The sequence below is a fragment of the Carassius gibelio genome, chromosome A11 (genome assembly GCF_023724105.1).
Source record: "Carassius gibelio isolate Cgi1373 ecotype wild population from Czech Republic chromosome A11, carGib1.2-hapl.c, whole genome shotgun sequence".
In the NCBI taxonomy this organism is placed as follows: Eukaryota; Metazoa; Chordata; class Actinopteri; order Cypriniformes; family Cyprinidae; genus Carassius; species Carassius gibelio.
In genome coordinates this window covers 15215233-15237355 of record NC_068381.1, presented here as the reverse complement: position 1 = coordinate 15237355, position 22123 = coordinate 15215233, and the positions used below count along the sequence as shown (strand labels likewise).

The window sequence follows — 22123 nt, the reverse complement described above, 5'->3', positions numbered from 1 at the left end:
AGTCCATGTTATGTTAATGACCATAGGTTTTACCCTAGTTTGACATTTCTTAAGTCAAAAATCACCAAGTAATTAAGGCTCTTGTTTCAGTTGCTCTTTATTGTCCACCATAATTTGATTACCTTGGAACTCTTGTACTGTACATTATTGAACAGTGATACCCTTAAATCTACATCTACAGAAAAATTATTTCATGATATAATAGTTTTAAAATTAGTCACAAGTAATCTCCAGTTACACCATAGCTGTACATTTGAACAATGTAAAAGCTACAATATCAATCACATTCACATTAATCCCAGTGTAAAACAGCTGTGTTGATAAGACAAGTAGCTGTTGGTAGCTGAGATCAAACACTTATTAATCTGTTAATCAACTGCATTAGATTCAAACTCATTTTCAAATGCACTAATTGTTTTTTGTTGCTTACAGTTGAGAGAAGTGAGCTTTTCGTAGTGCAAATTACATTTATTCCCATTTGTGGCAGCTGATTAATGGAGCGAGGTGGCTAAAATCTATCACACATGCGGAGGTGATTATTGCATTATGTACTTCTGAATAAATGCAAGGTCAATGGAGCCCCATGGCAGCTCTTTATTCCCAATGCCGCCTTTCATTTGCACAACATGGGTTCACAGCCATCCCAGCATCGTGTTCATACCTTGGGGGAATTAAGAAAAAAAGAGAGTAAGTATTTTTTTTGGATTAATTAAATAGAGTACAAATGGTGCTTTGCTGATTTGTTGTTGTTGTCGTTGAATATATCTAGTGTGAAACTGATAGTCTAACCAAGACTCAAAGTTTTGCAGTTAATGAAAGCTGAAGTAAAATACAAAACTTTATTTTACATTCAGAGAGCCCGTAGTAGGAAAGGCCAGCTAAGGTGACCCCTACCACTGCATTTCAAGGAGAACCTTGGATAGATCAGAGAACATGCCTTTGCTCAGGACAGAAAGCAATAAGATATTTTCTCCTTTTAAAGGTCTTTACAGAAAGCTAAAGTTATTTATATATATATATATATATATATATATATATATATGTATCTTCAGCATATGTCATTTTAAGTTTTCCATTTCCTTTTGAAAGGTGTACTAAAGGTAAGATGGCAGTGCAACAGCAGCTCGCAGCGGCCGCTCCGGACCCAAAATATGCTATTTCTGTGATTTTAGACAGTTCTATGGACTGCACCATCCACTGTCCACACCTTTCATCATCTGACAATACTGAAATACAGAAACCACTCATAAACTGCAGTTTCAAGTGTCCTGATAGAGAGAAACTATGCAATCTCGACTTGCTGTGGGCATACAATGCCTGTGGCTGGGATAGGGGATGCCAAAAGCAGTGTGAGGAAGCATAAGCAAAGTAAGAGAGCAGGGGTCCATGCTAGGCTAAAAACAAACCCTAGCCGGCCGGCTCTCCCATCTCCTGCTCTCAATCTCAATATGGTTTGCTCTTTGGACAATAAGATGGAGTACATTCAACTTCCACTGACATGGCTTAGCGACAGAGTTCCAGACGCCGCCATTCAGCTCAACAGTCTCATCACGTTTCATGCCTACAGAGTCAAACATGAGCGGTAAGACTGTGGAGGTGGCTTGTTTGTCTACATCAACACTAAATGGTGCAAGAACTCTGTGCTAGTCTGTAGTCACTGCTCATCACTGGTGGAGTTTGTGACTATCAGATGTAGAACTTTTTATTTACCACAAGAATTCACAACAGTGTCCATCCGTGTGTGCATTCCTCCTAGTGCAAGCGCTAACGCTTAAGCTAGCAATGCACTCGGTGAGCAACATGGGGCTATTAGCAAACTGCAGAATGCACACCCTGATGGACTGTTTATTGTCGCGGGAGATTTCAATCATGTGAATCTCAAGATAGTTCTCCCAAAGTTCCATTGGAATGTGGTTTCTGCAATGAGAGGAGCAAACGCGTTAGATCTTGTTTACCCAAACATTCCCAGTGCCTACCGGGCAGAGCCCAGCCCCTACCTTGGCTACTCAGATCAAATCTCTGTTATGTTGATCCCAAAATACAGACCACTTGTCAGACGCAACAGACCAGCTCTGAAGCAGGTAAAAACCTGGCAACCAGAAGCCATCTCTGCTCTTCAGGAGTGTTTTGAGCACTGATTGGCAGATGTTTAGAAAGGCTCCAACAATGGATGACTCTCTAAACTTGGAGGAATATACAGCAACAGTTACTGACTAGGGCTGTAACTTTTGAGAAAAATGAAATTCAAACAGATATCGAATATCATGCAATGTATTCGAATATATTCAAATATCTGATGTTTTTAACTAGATGCGGTGCGACCGCGTCACTTCCATTATGAGCGCGCATACTGTGCGCCTACATTGGAAATAACGACCATGAGTGCGCAAAAGACGTGATAGGGTCCGTTCACATATCGTGCTTAAAAATGCATGGAAAACGCTAGGTGCGTCGCTTGGTTAGTTCTTCTCACATGACCCGCTTGTGGCTCTCTGAAAAGTTTAGATGTTTTTAACTCGATGAGGTGCGGATGCTAATGCGGATGCGTTAATGAGCGCGCATACCATGCGCCTACGTTGGAAATTACGAACTTGAGTGTGCAAAAGACACGATATGTGAACGGCCCCTAATGGAGATTCAATCACAAATGTTTAACAGTGAGGCATAGTATTACCTGGATTATTATTATTTTTTTACTTATTGTTTGAAACAGCAGTTTATCAACTTAGAATATCAATGTATATGAAGCGCCACTATGCATATCCCACAACATTAGGCTAAATAAAAAAATAAAAACGATTCAGAACAGACACAAACAATAACGTGACAACTTAAACAGCAGCATTTACAATGTTCCCCGCGGTGGATAACGTTCAGAGCGCACAGACGTGCCTGGCTACTAGCTTTTATTCACTTGATTTGGTCATGGGCCTACGCTACAATACGTCTAGAGTGCCCTCTACTGGATAAGATTTCAAAGAATTAAATAAAAAAAACAAACGGTCTAATCATAGACTGTAAAAAATGCTCTACACATTGCATTTTAAAAACCGGATATTTTACTTATAGTTCGATTACGGATATTTCACGTCATGTCCGAATGCATATTCAATTAAATTCAATTCAAGTTTATTTGTATAGCACTTTTTACAATACAAATTGTTCCAAAGCAACTTTACAGAAAATTATGTTTCTACAATATTTAGTAGTAGCTAGTAGTTTGTGCACGTTTGACAGGATTTTATAAAAAATAAAAAATAATAATAATAATAATACAAGACGTAGTCAGCTAGACGATGAACTATCGATATTAGTAATTAATAGTTATTATATGATGCAGTTTAGCACATTTAGCAATGATTGTTAGTTCCGTTTGTTGATTCAAGGTTAGCATCATCTGGGGTCCTCTGAGGGTCAGCATCATCTCTTCTCAGGTGTTCTGGATCCAGACTGGAGCTTGTGTAAATCTTAGTTACCACGGGATGTTAATCCCGTGGCAAAACATAGAAACAAAATAGAGACATCATTAGCATAGCTGCTGATCCAACAAAGTAAAATTAGTTTAACCCAAGCTAATGAATAAAAATGCACATTTGATCAGATGCAACTACACTCATAATTTAAAAGATACATTATTCGAATGCTTGGCGAAAGAGATGTGTTTTTAATCTAGATTTAAACAGAGAGAGTGTGTCTGAATCCCGAACATTATCAGGAAGGCTATTCCAGAGTTTGGGAGCCAAATGTGAGAAAGCTCTACCTCCTTTAGTGGACTTTGCTATCCTAGGAACTACCAAAAGTCCAGCGTTTTGTGACCTTAGGGTGCGTGATGGGTTGTAGGGTGGTAGAAGGCTAGTTAGGTACGCAGGAGCTAAACCATTTAGGGCCTTATAGGTAAGTAATGCTAATTTGTAACTGATACAGAACTTAATAAGTAGCCAGTGCAGAGACTGTAAAATTGGGGTAATATGATCATATTTTCTTGACCTCGTAAGGATTCTAGCTGCTGCATTTTGGACTACCTGTAGCTTGTTTATTGACGAAGCAGGACAACCACATAGAAGTGCATTACAATACTCCAGTCTAGAGGTCATAAATGCATGAACTAGCTTTTCTGCATCAGAAACAGATAACATGTTTCGTAGCTTGGCAATGTTTCTAAGATGGAAGAATGCAGTTTTTGTAACATTGGAAATATGATTTTCAAAAGACAAATTGCTGTCTAATATAACACCCAGATTTCTGACTGTAGAGGAAGTAACAGTACATCCGTCTAGTTGCAGATTGTAATCTACAAGATTTTGTGTAGTGTTTATTTGGTCCAATAATTAATATCTCTGTCTTATCCGAATTTAATTGGATAAAATTATTTGGCATCCAATCTTTTACGTTTTTAACACACTCTGTTAGCTTAGATAATTGGGAAGTTTCATCTGGCCTTGTTGAGATATATAGCTGAGTATCATCAGCATAACAGTGGAAGCTAATTCCGTATTTTCTAATAATATTACCAAGGGGCAACATGTATATTGAAAATAGAAGGGGACCTAGGACGGATCCTTGTTGCACTCCATATTTTACTGATCATAAATGAGATGACACCCCATTTAAGTAAACAAAATTGTAGCGATCGGACAGGTAGGATCTAAACCATCTTAGAGCCTGCCCTTGAATACCTGAATAGTTTTGTAATCGATCTATGAGTATGTCATGATCTATGGTGTCGAACGCAGCACTAAGATCAAGTAAGACTAGAAATGAGATGCAGCCTTGATCTGACGCAAGGAGCAGGCCATTTGTAATTTTAACAAGTGCAGTTTCTGTGCTATGGTGGGGCCTAAACCCTGACTGAAATTCTTCATACAGATCATTTTTATGCAGGAAGGTGCTCAATTGAGCAAACACAACTTTTTCTAAAATTTTAGACATAAATGGAAGATTTGAAATAGGCCTATAATTTGCCAGTACACTAGGATCTAGTTTTGGTTTCTTAATAAGAGGCTTGATAACCGCCAGCTTGAATGGTTTTGGGACGTGACCTAAAGATAACGACGAGTTAATGATATTGAGAAGCGGTTCTTCGGCTACAGGTAACAGCTCTTTCAGTAATTTAGTGGGTAAAGGATCTAATAAACATGTTGTTGGTTTAGATACAGTGATAAGTTTATTTAGCTCTTCCTGTCCTATATTTGTAAAGCACTGCAGTTTATCTTTGGGTGCGATGGATGAAACTGAAGTGTTAGACGCTGTAGAATCTACATTCGCTATTGTATTTCTAATGTTATCTATTTTATCAGTGAAGAAATTCATAAAGTCATTACTATTTAACGTTGGTGGAATATTTGAATCAGGTGACGTCTGGTAATTTGTTAACTTAGCCACTGTGCTAAATAAAAACCTTGGATTGTTTTGGTTATTTTCAATGAGTTTGTGTATATGCTCTGCCCTAGCAGTTTTTAGAGCCCGTCTATAGCTGGACATACTGTTTTTTCATGCAATTCTAAAAACTTCTAATTTAGTTTTTCTCCATTTGCGTTCAAGACTACGAGTTACTTTCTTGAGAGAGTGAGTATTACTGTTATACCATGGTACAGTACGTTTCTCTAACCTTTTTCAATTTGATGGGGGCAACAGCTTCTAATGTATTAGAGAAAATAGTTCCCATGTTGTCAGTAATTTCGTCTAATTCATGTGTATTTTTGGGTACAAATAGCAGTTGAGATAGATCAGGCAGGTTATTTGCGAATCTTTCTTTGGTGGCTGGAACAATAGTTCTGCCCAGACGGTATCGCTGAGACATATAGTTAATATCAGTTATACGCAGCATGCACGATACAAGGAAATGGTCTGTAATATCATCACTTTCAGGTACAATATCTATAGCAGCAATTAAATCTAGTGTATGATTAAAACGATGAGTGGGCCCGGTGACATTTTGCTTGACTCCAAAAGAGTTTATTAGGTCAGTAAACGCAAGATATATTAATATTAATTTTGAATATTAAAATCTCCCATGATTAGCGCCTTATCAACTGTAACTTGAAGGTCTGAGAGGAAATCTGCAAATTCTTTTAGGAATTCTGTATACGGCCCTGGTGGTCTATACACAGTAGCCAGAGCAAGAGATACATTAGATTTATTTTGCATGTCTGACAGTGTAACATTTAGCATAAGTATTTCAAAAGAGTTAAACCTGTATCCTGTTTTCTGGGTAACATTGAGAATATCACTATATATTGTTGCAACACCTCTGCCACGACCAGTCTGACGGGGCTCATGCTTATAACAGTAGTTTGGTAGAGTAGACTCATTTAGACCAAAATAATCATTTGGTTTTAGCCAGGTTTCAGTCAAGCAGAGTACATCAAAACTATTATCTGTGATAATTTAATTTACAATAACTGCTTTTGGTGTGAGTGATCTAATATGTATGACCCCAAACTTTTAAAATTGGTTTTGTTCATTTACTTTACATTTTTCTGGTTTAATTGCGATAAGATTTTTTCTAGATCCTACATTATATTTATATTTTGACCTCACTATTCGGGGAACAGACACAGTCTTAATAGTTTTTACAGTGCAAGTAATTTTATCATTTAAGCGGGTGGAACAAAACTCATCATAATGGTTATTTGAGAATTGACTTACTTGTCACATGGAGCGAAGTGCCCTGGAGATGTTGTCAGAAAGCAGCTCCGCTCCGATTTTGCTGGGGTGTAATCCATCAGCACGAAACAGCCTAGGACGCTCCCAGAAAAGATTCCAGTTATTAACAAATAGCAGTTTCTGTTCTTTATACCATGACAACAAACATTCATTTAAAACAAAAAGTATACTGAACCTTTCGTGTCCTCGTCGAGACGTGGGCAGTGGTCCTGACAAGACGATCGTCGCCGCGGGCGTCGTGCTGCGAACCGTCTCGATCAGGCTGCTGAAGTCCCTCTTCAGCGTCTCTGTCTGCCGCAGCGTGGTGTCGTTAACCCCGGCGTGAAGCACAACCGCTCTGGGGCTCTAGTCGGCCTTCAGGATCGCGGGTATCTGCGCAGAAACATCGAGAACATGAGCACCAGGCAAACAATGAGTGTGCACTTTACCTTCAGCTAACGTAGCACTTACGTGTCGGATGATGGAGTCTCCGATGATCACAGCGTCGCGTCCTGTCTCGCGGAGGGAAGCGAAGCGTTTCCGGATGGAGATCTCGAAGGCAGGAGGGGGAGAAGTCGTCGCCCGGGACCCGGCTTGCGTCCTCCGCTGTGGATGCACCCAGGGTCCGTGGTGTCCCGGCGTCGCAGTGAAGGACATCTGGGAAGATCGCGTCCTGGGTGCACCGGGACTGTGCAGAGAAAAACACGGAGTAGACGTGGTGGGACTGTTAACAGCATGCTGTATACTTACCCCGGACTTGTGAGCGTCAGCCCGGGATGATTCCAGTGTGGCTCTCCGCTCTCTCAGCTGGGCCTGCTTTACCTCCAGGTCGCAAATCTGCTTCCCCACGGCCTCAAGCTCGAGCTGCACAGAGTGGAGACATTCATCCGCCATTAAAGCAAGTAACAGTGAGTACAGCAGTGATAATGTGTGTGAATAGAGTTTTAGCAATGTGAGCGCAGTTAGCAGCAACCACGCTTGCTGATGCTAACGGGCTTAAAGCTAATAGCGGACCCGGGAGATCAAAATAAAACTAGTGATAGCGAGGCGCTCTGATTGTTTTTGTTGTAGAATACAATAGAGGATATATTCACACGTTATATAAATGGAAATAATGATGTATAAAATTGATTTTTAAGTTAAAAATAGTCAATGAAAAGAATATAGTGATGGAGCTCAAACGCAGTACTCATATTCAAATATCAAATAAAAAGTGACAGCCCTATTACTGGTTACATCAGCAAGAGACGACACAGTCTCCAACACAGTCTCCTCTCTTCAGTTTGCGTATCACCCCAAAGCCTCTATTGATGACGCTATCAACACTTCACTCCATCTGGCTCTCACCCACCTAGAAAATAAAGGCAGTTATTTAAGAATACTTTTGACAGACTTCAGTTCAGCATTCAACAGGATCATTCCTCAGAATGACTCACGACTGTGCTGCCATGCACAGCTCAAACCACATCATCAAATTCGCAAATTACATGACTTGTGTAGGTCTCATCAGCAAAGGAGATGAGTCAGCATAGATAGAGGATGTGCTCCAACTAACAGTGTGGTGTAAAGTCAACAAACTGTCCCTGAATGTGGGCAAAACAAAAGATATAGTTGTTGACTTTAGGAGGGCACAGAAAAAACAGTCCCTGCTTAAGACCAATTTCTTGTTGTTCAACTAGCAGAGAACCTTACCTGGTCTCTCAACACCAACACTGTAGCAAAAAAGGCACAGCAGCATCTGTGCTTCCTACGAAAGCTGAGGAAAGCACATTTCCCATGCCCCATCCTCACCACTTTCTACAGAGGGATTATTGTGAGCTTCCTGAGCTGCTGTATCACTGTCTGGTGTGGTAACTGCACCACTGCAGATCGCGATACCCTGCAGCGGATAGTGAGGACATCTGAGAATTATAAATATTGTATTTGGATGAAAATTATCGTACATGAGTCAAAAGAGTTATTTACAAATACGTACAAATACGATAATTATGGTACATCTGGCAACACTGATTTGGGCCCTCATAGTCAGATTGCATGGTAGCTTCTTCCTCCAAGACATCAGACTCCTTATCTATTATCTACCTCTGCACAAACAATTATGCACATTTTTGCTGTCTGCTCTGTTCTCTCAGTATACACACATGCACTTTATATATTCCAGCGTAGTCTGTGTTTTACGTTTAAAGTTCTTATTTAACCTTCACTTAGCCTATTTAATATAATTTAATGATGTCCAGTTTAGTTCTTTACAGTCCTTTGTTTTTTGTCTATGTAGAACCTTGGGCATGGAGAACCTTGGTCTCGTTTAACTGTATACTAACTGCATACTGTAGAGCTGAAATAACAGTAAAGCTACTCTCTCTCCCGGATGATAAATGTGTACTAAACAAATAAAATCATAAAAATATTAATATTGAAAAACATTTTTTTTAAATTGTATGCACTTTGAAATTAATTAACTCATGAAATTAACAGTCCATACAAAAATTGTTTTGCTTCGTAAAATTACTGTTGAACCCTTTATGTCACGTGGATTATTTTACTGATCTTCTTGCTATGTTTATGGTCCTTGATCATAGTAATTATATTACTGTCTATGGGGGGTCTGAGAGCTAACCCTTTAAACATACTGCATCTTTAATTTTGACTAGACTGGGAAAAATGTTATAGGTGGAAAAAGAGTATGTGGTAAAGGTTACATTGTCAGGTTACGAATGACACACATGCAAACATTTCCTTCAGAAAAAAAAATAAAAATAAAAAATACTTCATGTTGGTTTGTATGCAGGTAGTGGCTTCAAAGGGACTATTTGCTGAGAGAGCTATCTCTTTCTCCCTCTGGGTAAATGCTTCATTCCTGCAGCAAAATGAATGGCAAGAGAATATAGATTTCTTTAAATGATCCAACACTCTTCACCCAGAGAGGAGGTCACTGCACCTGAAGCTGGAGCTTCAAATCATGGCTTTCCAAGCAGGAGGACCCCCCCACATCCCCCGTGATTAAAGTCATGTGTAGTGCTCTGAAAAATGACCATCCCCTGAATCATTCTCGATCTTTAGTAGTATGAATAGTGAGAGAGCTGTGACACAAGAGCCTTTAGAAGAGTGATAAAGAAAAGCTGTTTGTTCCCCACAGAGCCCTCTCACACCACAAAGTATCTATCATTGTTTTATAATACAGGGTAGTTAGTAGTCCCAAGTAATTCAGGGGTGTCCAGTCCTGTTATTGGACAGCTGATGTCCCCCAGAATAGCCCCAACACACTTGCTTGGAAGTTTCTACCAATCCTGAAGAACATGATGGTTGTGCATACAGTATTTAGGATTGGAGGTAACAACTGCAGGAAATTCTGGCTCTCGAGGAGCAGGATTAGGTATCCCTGAAATAGTTGTTTTAAGGGACTTTTGTTTTCCAAAGGAAAATTACTGTTCAATCCTTCTAGAGAAACCTTGGGTCATTTCATATTGGGTTCAAACTAATAACCTTTTGGCTAACAGCCCAGATTCATACCCAAGTAGACAGTCCAATACCATTTTGCATTTCAATGAGGGGCAAGAGGCACTTATTGGTTATTCACAGGGCCACCATTAACACCACTTTGTGTTCACATCCCATTTCAAGTTTTTATTTTTATTTTTATTTTTTTATTAGGAAGTTTAGAATTTTGATTCGGATTACTAATTATTCTCTTATTGGTTTCTCAATGGGTCCGTTGTGAGCTAGGTCAGTCAGTCTGTATTCATCTTCCTTTATTTCCATCCCCCATCTTGTGCACTTCAGAATCTGTATCTGTCCCTGATGTGAGTGCCTGTTGACTCTGAGCTATCTTTCCACTCTGCAGGGCTGATACTTTGTATTTATGTCCTAATGATGGCATAATCAATTTAAGAGTTTGTCTTGGGTCATTATTACCTGTTGCAGAGCCATCTGTTGGCAAGGTCTGAGGGAGACGACTGCCAGGTAGCTGGAGCACTGAAGTGGATTGAAACACAGGGTTCTGTAATGCAGGGCAAGAGTAGAATGGGGCGGGTGCCTACTAACCAGATGGTTAGGGTCGCCAGCCTCCTCACATTGCCAAATGGCCCTGAACATATTTAAGAGTACGTTCACGAAATATAAATAAACTCCCCAGTCTATTTAAGTAGGAGCTTTTTAAGTGATAGGATGCAAGACAGTGATGTGTTGGGCTGAGCTGTCACAACTGCTCTGACAATTCTGGGATGTGTACTGTATGCTCTGACTAGAAGACACATGAGCTTGACCGATCTCTCGTCAGACTCCTGAAATTCTAGTCACTTGTGAGCACCGTGAGATGAAGGTCAATTAAAACATCACCTGCTCAACACATAACATCTGAGTCAACAGCCTGTGTGTCTTGACTGCCGTGTGCGTACTTCTTCTGTCTTTGTGCATGATTACCCGAGTGCATGATATCTTTTTGTTAAAAAGAATAATAAAAATACCTAGAGCTTGGTTTTGCTGAATCAAAAACTCCTTTGTTATTTTATGTGTTTGCCTTTGATGTTTTACAGACTCTGTGTCCATACATCAGTTGGTTACAGATAGGAAGGACCTAATTTGCACCAAACTGTGACTTCTGTTTGTGGCAATATAGGAAGATAATGACTGATCTGTATACATATATTTGTATATATATATATAGACACTTTCTCCTTGGCTCTGAGTGACTTTAAAGAAGAGGAACTTGATAAGAAACAAGGCCTTGGGCAATGTAGACCATGGATGTGCTGTCCTCTTTGATCATTGGTCTATCTATGATCATTAATAAATATTCACAGACGATATCAACTGCTGAAATTGGACGGAATTGGGTTAGACTATGGACACCTCTTCTGTTTTGTCTTCATTATTGCCTTCTCATCAAACCTGGTTATACAAATCAATACTTGAACCTAATTTGTTTGATAAACCAGGCTGGATACCAAATTAGACATTCAACCTTCATTACTGAGTCTCGAACAACCCAATGCTGTCTGATTACAGGCTCATATTGTCTAATGAGGGTATTGAAAATACTAAGCAGTATATGTGGACTAGCTTCATCTCAGAGAGGATACATGTATTTGGAAGAACGAAGCCCAATGTCATGTTTCGCATTGCCATTTAATGTGCCAGTGTCAATTTGTCACGAATGGCAAAGATCAAACACTCTCTAAATCACGGTGAGAGGCGACCGCAGTGTGTTCTTTGGCAGATGACTGAGCCGGGAATACGACCTTCAGATTAAATGGGATTCAAGGTCACTGTTTCATTGTTTGGTCAAACATGCTTGAGTTTGTCATTTTGCAAATTGGGGCGGATGGCAGTTTGTGCTCTCTGGTAGCTAGACATCCATCCAGAGATCACTTTACTTGATTGCAAACCTGGCATAATCTTTCAGCTTTTAGGAAAAATACAAACTGTGTACGTAATGTATATATGTGGGTATTTTTAAATGTATGTAACTGTGTATTAACATATACTATTTCAAAGGAGACATTAACAAGGGAAATGTATCACAACACGAACACAGTTCATCATGCACAAGCCTGTGGCTTCCTGGAAATAGGGTTAACAAACACGCATATACAATCTTTGCATCTCTGTTGACGCACTTGCTTTGAGCACTTCAAACAAGGCACCTTAAGGCTTTTGGAGAGTTTTTTTTTAGTTTACACTGTATATTTCTTTGCCTTGATAAATTATTCTGTTTAACAATTGCACAGTACCAGATACACACAGACTAAATACTTATCTTTTCTTTGAAGTTGTTTGCACATGCCATCAACAGTGAATTCTTTGCCCTTGCTGGATTAGGTGTTTGAAAAACCAACTCTCTTCCTTTGGTGCCCCATGATACTAATTAGCTAAACAATGGCTTTTTCCTGTTTGTTTTTCAAGGAATACTTGGCGTCGACAATATCCTATAAAACCCTGAGGCCATAAGTGCATCTTCTCAAATTCCCAGTTTAAATCTCTGTTTGTAATAGAGACCTATGAGATAAGGTAGAAAAACTTTGAATCTCCGGATCACCTGGTCTTAGATAGAGATTGTGCTTTATGCTCCAGTTTACCACACTATTCATTTACACCTACAAAACAGGATGTTTGTTCGCATCCGCTGCCTCCATTAGCTGCATTAGTGCCTCTGTAGAAGACAAACATTCCTCTTTTCTGCATTTCCCTAGAATTACAATGAATGAGTGTTAGTCTAATTCCAGCTTTAATTATTTGAATTCTGGCCATAATCCATTTGAAATAGTACAAGCTGGATTGCCTGTATAGCAAATGTGTCTGATTCAGCATTTCAGCCAATACAGGCAGATACAATATCTCTGTGTGTAGTTTAGTGTGATAGATTTCCTCAATAGCCCTGATTTTGCTTTCAAGTCATTCAAAGGAATGCTCCCTGTCCGTTTCCTCTTCTTCGTGGAGAATGTAATGGACGTGGGTAAGTGATTGGATGCTTTGGGGCCAATGTGTTTTTGCAACAAGTGATTTGTCTTTTTGATTTGGCTTTTTCTTCATTGCTTCGGTGTCTGTCTCACCTGCGTACATTGATCTAAATGCACAAATAACACCTTATTCACAGACTTACCGCTGGGCAGCATTAGTTTCACTGGTGCTTTCCCTCTTTATAAAGAATGGCGAACAGAATAGTGCACCAGATTTATCCATAGTGCACAGTTTCAGACTGTTTCATTAGTATTTCTAGTTATATTTATTCATTAATTACAGAAGATTTGTACATTAATATGGGGCATCTCTGAAGTTGTATATGAAGTGTTCACAGTTTAGATGCTATTTATATATTTGTATTAATTGTTTTAGTGTCTATGCAAAGTATTATAATGTTTGTTTGCTGGAACCCAACCTTTGTATGAAGGTACCTGCCAGAAGGAGCTCTTTTGGTCAGCTGTCTGTACTAGAAAAGTTAACTCGGTACTACAAATAATATCTAATTTCTCTCAATTTTTTTTTTTTCTTTTCTTTCAATTTCCCTTTACGGGACAAACATGAAACATGCATAAGTGTTGTCTTAACAGAAATTGCTTGTGGGAGTCACTAGTAAAACTAGTAGTATTTAAACCCTAACATTCACCTTGCAGAGAAAAAACACATCTGCCCCATATCACTGTGGACTTGTCCGACCTACTGGAAATGCCTGTATATTTTAGAATTTAATGTGAATGAGACCTGCGAGACATGTAGCATGTACCCCTGAGGATGCATATTTTATTCATATGTCATATGAAAATTGTACTTTTCCATGGAATCTTGGTCCTGGTGATGCTTTCTGTTGCATAGCCTATTTCTGCCAAGGGCTTAGGTTGTGTTTCACCTCATATGAATGCAGAATAATCTTTGTAGGGTAATGATTACATGTCTCTGCAAGTTTTGTCAATGTGTAGCTCTGAGAAGCTTCGGAATTGAAATGCATCAGCTCTAGCATTGTAAAACCCATTGTCCTTGCAAAAACTGTCAGAATTTGAAAGCTGGGGTTTCTCTAGACATATAATTTACTCTTTTGGCAAGATATTTCTATGATCAAACTCTTTGTATCTGGAGTGTTTTGTGAGGTGCTGTATGAAGATGGAGGATATATGTTTTTATTAGCTGCAAACATTCTATTGGACTCATCTTTGTTAGGTCTATGCAACATGATTGACAGCTAGGTTCATGCTTTCTAACAAGGGATACTGACAAGGTCATGTCAGAAGTGATGACAGGTAAGCAGGACAAAACTCTGAGATGTCTCTCTTCTTATTTCCTGTATGTTTTTTTTCTGTACTTCACACCCTGCAAAGACAAAAGAACAAGAAAATAAGCACTGAGCACAAAGACATCTGTATTCTTTTCTTCTTCTTCTTCTTCTTCTTCTTCTTCTTCCGCTGTGCCATTGCATTTATTTTAGTTGTGCTTAATTCATGTGGATACAATATCTATTCCTTTTAATTGCCAGTAGTAGACTGAAAAAAAAAAAAAAAAAAAAAAAAAAAAAAAAAAAAAAAAAAAAAAAAAAAAATATATATATATATATATATATATATATATATATATATATATATATATATATATATATCTTTTTCTTCTGTTTCTCTCTCTCTATCTATTCCTTTTAATTGCCAGTAGTAGACTGAAAAAAAAAAAAAAAAAAAAATATATATATATATATATATATATATATATCTTTTTCTTCTGTTTCTCTCTCTCTCAGTGCAGCAGATTATTTAACTTGACGTACAGTGTGCTCTGTATAGGCAAGTTGCTGTAGGTCTTACAGCTTGTGACATCCATGAGATGCCCATGGTACATATCGTGTTGTTATGGAGGGGAAACCATCCATGCTGTTGGATTCTTGTTGGAGTAAGGCCAAGAAACTTCTGACATGTTCTCAAAGGTGCCATTACACTTGCTTTTCACTGCATGCTCTTTCCGGTGTCCCGAGCATTACCTGGGCCTTCACCACTGGGGTTGACATGCTCTACTCAGGCTGTCGTTACTTGTTCCAAGGAAACATAAATGCTGTTTTGACGGGCTTCATAAATATTTATAGGATAATTCCAGAAACACAAGATGTTTGCTATCCACTGGCAGTAGTTCACAGAGTAACCGTGTTGGCCCTAGCTTTTTCATAGCTTCTTAAAATTGCCACATTTAGGGTATGATCTAAAACACTCTGTTTATGTGTATGTCCCCTTTAAATGAAAATGAGTTGCTGTTCCCGCCTCCATTCCAGTGTTGCCAAGTCTGTGATTTTCCCGCAAAATTTGGTTACTTTAACACTGTTGCAGTGGGTTGGTTTTCATGTCCGCAGGAGGGTTTTGTTCCTTCTCAGAGTAGTGAGGAGTTTTCTTGAGCTCATGCTCGCGGTCATACCAGTGTTACAGTAACCTTGTTACAGAACTCACACATTGCTTCCAAACGCTAGTTTTAACTAGCACATTCCTATTCGCAATCATTCTGGTAGCACGTGAAGGCAGCATTAGTGAAAACAGGCATTGACAATGGTAGCATTAGCAAAATTAGCAAAAGCGAGCCAATAATCTCTTTTGGAAAACCAAAATCGATGCGTGATGCTTACTTTGTATGTAGTCTGGACATTTGCGCACAAAGCATTGGTGTCAATCCCTCTTCCAGAAGTAATCTCTGCACAACTCCAGTGCTGAACTTACCCTCGTTTGTGAGGCAGTCGAGTCTGGTGTAAAATGTTAGCACAAAGTATAAGACTTTTCCGTTTTTTTTTTTTTTTTTTTGGGACATTTCTTTTAGAAAATTAAATGTAACCACTGTGTCATTAGCGGTCTCTGGAGACTCCTGTGTTCGTTGGTGCATCCCAACGTTTTCACATACTGCGGCCACACAACTTTGTTTAAACACCTTATAAAAGTGATTTTAGCATTATATGGCACCTTTAAATCTAACAAATAGGATGATGATTTGAAAACAAATTAATGTGGTCATGATGATTTTGTGAATCTGAAGTGAAGTTTAAATTTAATGACTTTAAAAATGTTTTGTGATGTGAAGTAAATAGTATTATTGACATATTTTATTGTAACTGGAATAAATGTGAGTGAACACATCTTAATGAGTATTTACTCTCAGAATATTATAAATATACCCTCACCATCCACTTTATTAGGTGCACCTGTTCAGTTTACTTTGTAACACAAATTGCTAATCAGCCAATCACATGGCAGCAACTCAATGCATTTAGGCATCTGGATGCAGTGGTGTCAAAAGTACTGACATTCATTACTCAAGTAGAAGTATAGATACTAGGGTTTAAAAAGACTTTTGTAGAAGTTGAAGTATCAACTCAAGCTTTTTACTCAAGTAAAAGTGTAAAAGTACTGGTTTAAAAAACTACTTAAAGTATAAAAGTAAAAGTAATGTAAGGGGGAAAAAATGCCATTAAGAACAAAAGCTTAGGCCGCACCACAGGGGCCTATTGTACACTACCCCACCTCCTCAAAAAAACATTTTTCTAAAGGCCATAGGCCATAATGACTATAATGTTATATTAAAATGTTCATGTTGAAAAATTTGGGATGCACTAGGCTTCCTGTTTCAGCCGCATATATGAAAATACAAAAATGGTGTGCACATCCCAAACATCCAATTAGGACGCAGGTGCAAGACAACTGAATGATATAGACAAATAAAGAAGTGAAGTCTGAACACTGAAAACTACTGCTCCAGAGGAATTTAATCAAGCAACGTTTCGACCTTCAGGTCTTCATCAGCCGCATATATGCCCATTTAAAATGAACGCACTTTAGTACAATGCAAATACATTAAAGGACTAGAGATATGATGACTAGTTGCCAATAAGTATTGTTATGGTGCAAAAAGTCAAACTTTAGAGGTATGTCATCAATAACCCTTAATGGAATGTAAATGTACATCCAAACTTAGCTGCAGGAATCTGCGAGGGCAATGGACAAGAACATTGGTGCAGGCTTAGTAACAATTACACTTGTATGGCTGTCTATTTACAATAAACATTATAGTGCTGTCAAAATGAATGATTATTCCAAGTGATTAATCAAAAACTAAAACTGAAAAATAAGTCATAATCCTGATACCTTCTTGATTGATAGCTTCTTGTATTCGGTACATACGTCTGCTATGTCCAGTGTTCGGGGGGGGGGGAACGAGTTACAAAGTTGGTAAAGCCTATCACAACATTGTCAATCACATCGTCAATCGAAAACGCTAATTTATTCAAACGTCTCGCTACCGAACTACCTACAGTAGCTTAATTTGTGGAGGACGAAGAAAAAGCACTCATTTGGTAAATGAGCCAGTGAGAAATAATAACTTTTAAGTAGGGTCCAGTGCCTTTTCGATACTTTTAAAACGGTACTCCTAAACAGTGCCTGAACCGATACTTTAAAGGGGGGGTGAAATGCTCGTTTTCACTCAATATCCTGTTAATCTTGAGTACCTATAGAGTAGTACTGCATCCTTCATAACTCCAAAAAGTCTTTAGTTTTATTATATTCATAAGAGAAAGATAGTCTGTACCGATTTTTCCCGGAAAAACACGAGCGGCTGGAGGCGTGACGTATGGGCGGAGCTAAATAATCACGAGCGCCAGTAGGCTTTTGCGTTGAGAGCATGTGGAAGCTGTGACATTACCTTGAGGAAAAAAACATCATCCAAAACAATGGCTTACAGTCAGATTCAGCCGTTTATTTATGATCCAGAATCAGATCCCGAGGCTGAAACTGAACGAGAGCAGCAGCAGCAACGACTCGCTCCGAGCGGGGCTCGAACCCGGTCTCCGGCATGGGAGGGGACGCACTAACAAGGAGGCAGAGATATTTGAAGCAGTTTTACTCACCGCCTGCGGTTCCAACACACGATCTTGACCCTTTTTCGTTGGGATTGCATCATCCTTAAGAAATAAACGATACGCAAATCCGGCGTCAAACTGGGCCTTGTTTGTAAAACAAGCATCTTCGAAATGCAAAAACACTTGCACAATTCCGTTGATGCTCTGTAAAAATAAACTCCATCCACTGGTCCCTTAATGCTGTTTTTTCTTTGGTAATCTGTGCAGGGTTGTCTTGCCCTGGCAACCAAAAACACACTTCTTTTGTGACTTTTCGCGACGCTCTCGCTCTGATCAGTGATCAGTGTCTGTTCTCAGCCTCTTAGTGCGCTCTGCTATACGGGAGCGCACGCTCTTCCGGCAGAGGTGCCCTTAGGACCCATATAAGGAAATTCCGCTCCATCTAACGTCACACAGAGCCATACTCGAAAAAAAACTTTCCGAAACTTGTGACAAACCGTAAGGAGTATTTTGGGAACAAAAATACTCCTTCAAACGTACAACTTAATTTTTGAAACTTTGTCCATGTTTAGCATGGGAATCCAACTCTTTAACAGTGTAAAAAACTCAGTACGCATGAAATAGCATTTCACCCCCCCTTTAAAAAAAAAGAACCACAAAAAAAAACTATGGATAACTTTAAAGAACATTACATATATTTAAAATAAATCCATAGCTTTCAGCTTGGATGCTCTCATTTCCCAAGTTGTGCTTCCCTTAATCTAAGGCTAATAAACGTATTTCACAATCTGGGTCATTATTTAATACAAAACCACACATAATATTTCTACTGTATCTCTGTCAATCACTCTGATATTTAGTTAAGATGAGTTCTGTCTGTCACTGTCTTTTATCAGTTCTGTGAATTACTGTATGCTCATTCTTTATAAAGTAGCAAAAATGTCGTTTTTAAAATACAGTACTGTGCAAAAGTCTTATGGAAAAATTAGTATTTTCTCCCCAAAAAGGGTTTTAAGCCAGTTATTTATATCTTTTGCTGCAGTGTGTCAGTAGGAAATATCAGTTTGCCATTAATTTTAATAATAATCAAGTGCGATTTTGAATGCACAAGCAGCTTGACAACAGCAAAATGAATGTTTGGAAATGTAAACTGATATTTTATACTGACACACTACAGCAATATATATAAATTACTGGCCGAACACCATTCTTTTAAGTGAAAATACTAACGTGTCTAAGACTTTTGCACAGTAGTGTATGTATAAAGTACGTATGATTAAATTAAGTATATTTAAATAAGTGTAATTAAAGTATGTGTTCGTTCATATGTGTTAAGGGCTAGATTTTCACTGGAGGAAACCGCTGTGGTGTGATGAGCGAAAACTTTACAGATGAGATACCGAGTGATTGTTTATTAAACACATACCTTGTGTCCTCTGTTTATTTAAGTGCGCATGCGCTGCTCCGTTCGCGGTCTGCGCCTCTGTGGATTGAAGAGCACGCTGAAAGACGGGAGGAGACCGGTCTGACGCTGGTTTCATGTGAAATTTAAGGGGACTGACTCTGAGGCGATCGGATACCGGTTCCAAACCCAACCCTACTTTTAAGAAATATATATTTTTTGATAAACGAGCCCAAAACTGGCTATGTCCTTGCTGGAGTGCGATGTGATTTGTGTCATGTGCAGGTGCGATGGATCACGTACAAACCAATAGGGTGTCAGAATGGTATATGTTTATACTTCTCATCCAACCACAATCAAATGCACTGCTTCCGGATGGCGCGATTTATCTGGATACAATAGTTTTTTTTTTTTTGTTTTTTTTTTTGAATGATGACACCCGGAATGAAAACAAGCCAAAATGAAATAGCAGTAACGAAGCTATTTTTAAAATGTAAGGAGTAGAAAGTACAGATACTTGCCTGAAAATGTAAGGAGTAGAAGTAAAAAGTCGGCTGAAAAATAATTACTCAAGTAAAGTATAGATACCCCAAATTTCTACTTAAGTACAGTAACGAAGTATTTGTACTTCGTTACTTGACATCTCTGTCTGGATGTGGTGAAGACGACTTGCTGAAGTTCAAACCCAGCATCAGAATGGGGAAGAAAGGGATTGAAGTGACTTTGAACATGTAATAGTTGTGTGTGCCAGACAGGCTGGTCTGAGTATTAAAAAAAAAAAACAAATTCTGATCTACTGGTATTTTCACACACAATCATCTCAAGGGATTGGAGTGAATGGTACGAAAAAGAGAAAATATCCAGTGAGCGGCAGTGGACAAAAATGTCCTGTTGATGTCAGAGGTCGGAGGAGAATAGGTAGACAGGTTAGAGATGATAGAAAGGCAGCAGTAACTCGTTACAACCAAGATATGCAGAATACCATCTCTAAATCGCACAACATGTCAAACCCTAAAGCAGATAGGCTACAGCAGCAGAAGACCACACCGGGTGCCGCTCCTGTCAGCTAAGAACAGAAAATGGAGGCTACAATTCACACAGGCTCACCAAAATTTGACAATAGAAGACTGGAAAAACGTTGCCTGGTCTGATGAGTCTCGATTTCTAATGTGACATTCAGATGCCTTAGTAACAAATGAGCATTGTTTTAATAAATACCACAGCCTACCTTAGTATTGTTGCTGACCATGTCCATCCCTTTATGACTACAAATTATTAATTCATTAACATAAGCCTTTTTGCCTTGCCTTTTTATAAAAAACGTGATCTGACATTTTAACAGAATTGTTGACCTTGACAATTAGTCACACCACATTACTTTTTAATATATATATATATATATATATGAAGAGTTCAGATGCAAAAGCCTCTAAATGCCATATGAAATTTTCATCTAAAATTAGGATTTTTATCAGGCTCCTATATTTATGTTCAGTTATTTCACTTTAATAGCCTGGAAAAAGACCTGCACATTGTCATTGAAGTAAAATGACTCAACCTAAGCATAGGAGCTTGATGAAAAATCCTAATTTTAGAAGAAAATTTCATATGGCATTTATATATATATATATTAGGTGCAGGTTTTTAGATTTGAAATACAGCATATGAAGAAGCATCTTTTCCACTTTCACAGTAACATCAATCACTGGGGAAAAGCCAAAGATGGTGAATTCCCCTCTACTTTAATTGATGGCTCTGTTGAGTAGTCGAAAGGCGTTAAATTACGGATGTTTCTGGTGATTGAACGTCAGCTGTCAGTCTGTGAGGAAAGAGCCAATGGTACGGGTGTAGAGGAGCAGAAAGGAGATGAGGGTTAGCACTGTCCTGAGAGTTTGACAACCCATATCATTGCCGGGGTCAGAGTGTAAATGAAGCTGATCGCTCCTCTCCAATGGCGCCCCGGAATAATGGAAGTTTTGTGGGGCACTGAAGATTAATGTTGAGAGACAACAGCACATTATTTCCACCTCACATTCTGTGAGGCCTATTTAAAAGTGAAAGCATAACAAATCATTCATGTCCCTTCATTCCTATAAAAGAGTGAGAAGAGATTATATAAAAAGACAGGGGGAGAGAAAATGCTCAAAGTGAATGTGATGCAAAATCCTCGGTGGCGCCATTTTCAGTGAGACGTGTGTCGAATGATAATATTTAGTAGTTGCAATGTTATTTCCCTCTATCAGAGCAAATTTCTCTCCACCTCTAAATTACTATTTTAAGTGTGACTATCATAGCTATCCAGCTCCCTTCGCTGTGCCTAGAACAGATATTTCTCTCTGTAATTTTTTTAAGGCAACCTATTTCAAGGACTCAGTTTGACTGAATAATGGCCCTGTATGCGGTCTGGAATTTCTGGGTGGTTTGGAGTTTTTGTCATTATCAACTGAGCTATTTTGAGTTCGATGGCGGTGTCTGTTAAAGGGATAGTTAAATTTGATGGTACACTGAGACACTGGCTTCTCTTTTATGAATTTGAACCAACCAAGTCATCACCTTTAATTACCTTTTTTAGCTGCAACAGTCAGACTGTGAGCTTGTACATCCTTCCATGAGAGTGTTCTGTGATTGTGTAGAGAGTGATGTGTGTCCAACTGGCACAAAACACTGGCTAATAACAACCATGGCAGCATAGAGTTTAATGTGCTTTGAAAGGGAGGAGAATTTGTGAATTTGCTTTATATGAAGAAAATACAAATATTTACCGAGATGCC

At 38.8% G+C, this 22123-nt stretch overlaps 1 protein-coding gene across 1 annotated transcript in view; it reads left to right on the top strand.

Annotated features, from left to right (window-relative positions):
• Positions 1–1405: 1405 nt before the first annotated feature.
• Positions 1406–22123, top strand: part of LOC128022442 (inactive N-acetylated-alpha-linked acidic dipeptidase-like protein 2) — a 174122-nt gene continuing 153404 nt past the window's right edge. The window contains exon 1 of the mRNA XM_052610035.1: positions 1406–1582. Within this exon, the coding sequence (XP_052465995.1) occupies positions 1558–1582 (25 nt within the window). The 5' untranslated portion in view covers positions 1406–1557. The remainder of the gene's footprint in view (positions 1583–22123) is intronic.